The sequence below is a fragment of the Propithecus coquereli genome, unplaced genomic scaffold (assembly GCF_000956105.1).
Source record: "Propithecus coquereli isolate 6110/MARCELLA unplaced genomic scaffold, Pcoq_1.0 Scaffold119, whole genome shotgun sequence".
Taxonomy (NCBI): domain Eukaryota; kingdom Metazoa; phylum Chordata; class Mammalia; order Primates; family Indriidae; genus Propithecus; species Propithecus coquereli.
In genome coordinates this window covers 2,923,863-2,924,697 of record NW_012135969.1, presented here as the reverse complement: position 1 = coordinate 2,924,697, position 835 = coordinate 2,923,863, and the positions used below count along the sequence as shown (strand labels likewise).

Here is an 835-nt window from a genome sequence, read left to right as displayed (position 1 = left end):
TACTCCTGGTTCTGCCGCTCCAGGTCGGCCCGGATCTCAGACAGCTGCTCCTCCACGTTGCTGATGAGGCTCTGCATCTGGGCCAGCTCCGTGCCGTAGCGGTCCTCGGCCTCGCACAGGGAGTTCTGCAGGCAGTCCTTCTGCAGTGGGAAATGCGGGGGTAAGAGACCCGGGTGCCGCAAAACTCAGCAAGGAAAATCCCAGCCAAACTCAGCAGGCATGGCGACATTGCAAGAGCTCTGGAGAAACCACTGTCAATATAACCATGGCTTTTCATAGGCAAAAATGAAATCTAACATAAGGAACTGTGTCACGGTCATCCCCAATGCCTGACAAAAAGTTGGCACCCAGTAAAATCTTGTGAAATGAGTGCCCGAACTTCCACACTGCATTCTAAAGGAAGTGGAATGGACTTTTTATAGAAACCGTTCCTCTGGGTCAAACTGGCCTTGACAGCAAGCCATCTCCACGAGGCAGACAGGGACCCGGGTCGAGTGCTGACTTAATGTTAGAGGAACTGAATAGAGACTCCAAGAGCTGCTACTACCTGCCCAGGGAGTGTGGCGACTGCAATGCACTGAGGGAGAGGGGGACACGTACCAGGGTGTGCTGGGCTTGGCGCTCCACCTCCAGGGCGTTCACCGTGCACCTCAGCTCCAGGATCTCCGACTGGCAGCACTGCAGCTCCTCCGAGCAGGACATGGCCTGCAGGCTGATGCCTTCAGACTGGGGCACAGGTGCATAGACAGACACGGTCACCTCCCTGCCCAGAAGGAGCTCAGTTCCCCCTGCTGGGCAGCCCCGCCCTCACCTGGGCTTGGAACCACTGCTCCAC

General features: G+C 56.9%; 1 protein-coding gene across 1 annotated transcript in view; it reads right to left on the bottom strand.

Moving 5' to 3' along the window:
* The window catches only part of LOC105822694 (keratin, type I cuticular Ha8-like), a 15,636-nt gene that overhangs the window by 1,856 nt on the left and 12,945 nt on the right, over positions 1 to 835 (bottom strand). The window contains exons 5-6 of the mRNA XM_012659717.1: positions 601 to 763; positions 4 to 140 (exon numbers count right to left, since the gene is read on the bottom strand). Of these exons, the coding sequence (XP_012515171.1) occupies positions 4 to 140; positions 601 to 763 (300 nt within the window). The remainder of the gene's footprint in view (positions 1 to 3; positions 141 to 600; positions 764 to 835) is intronic.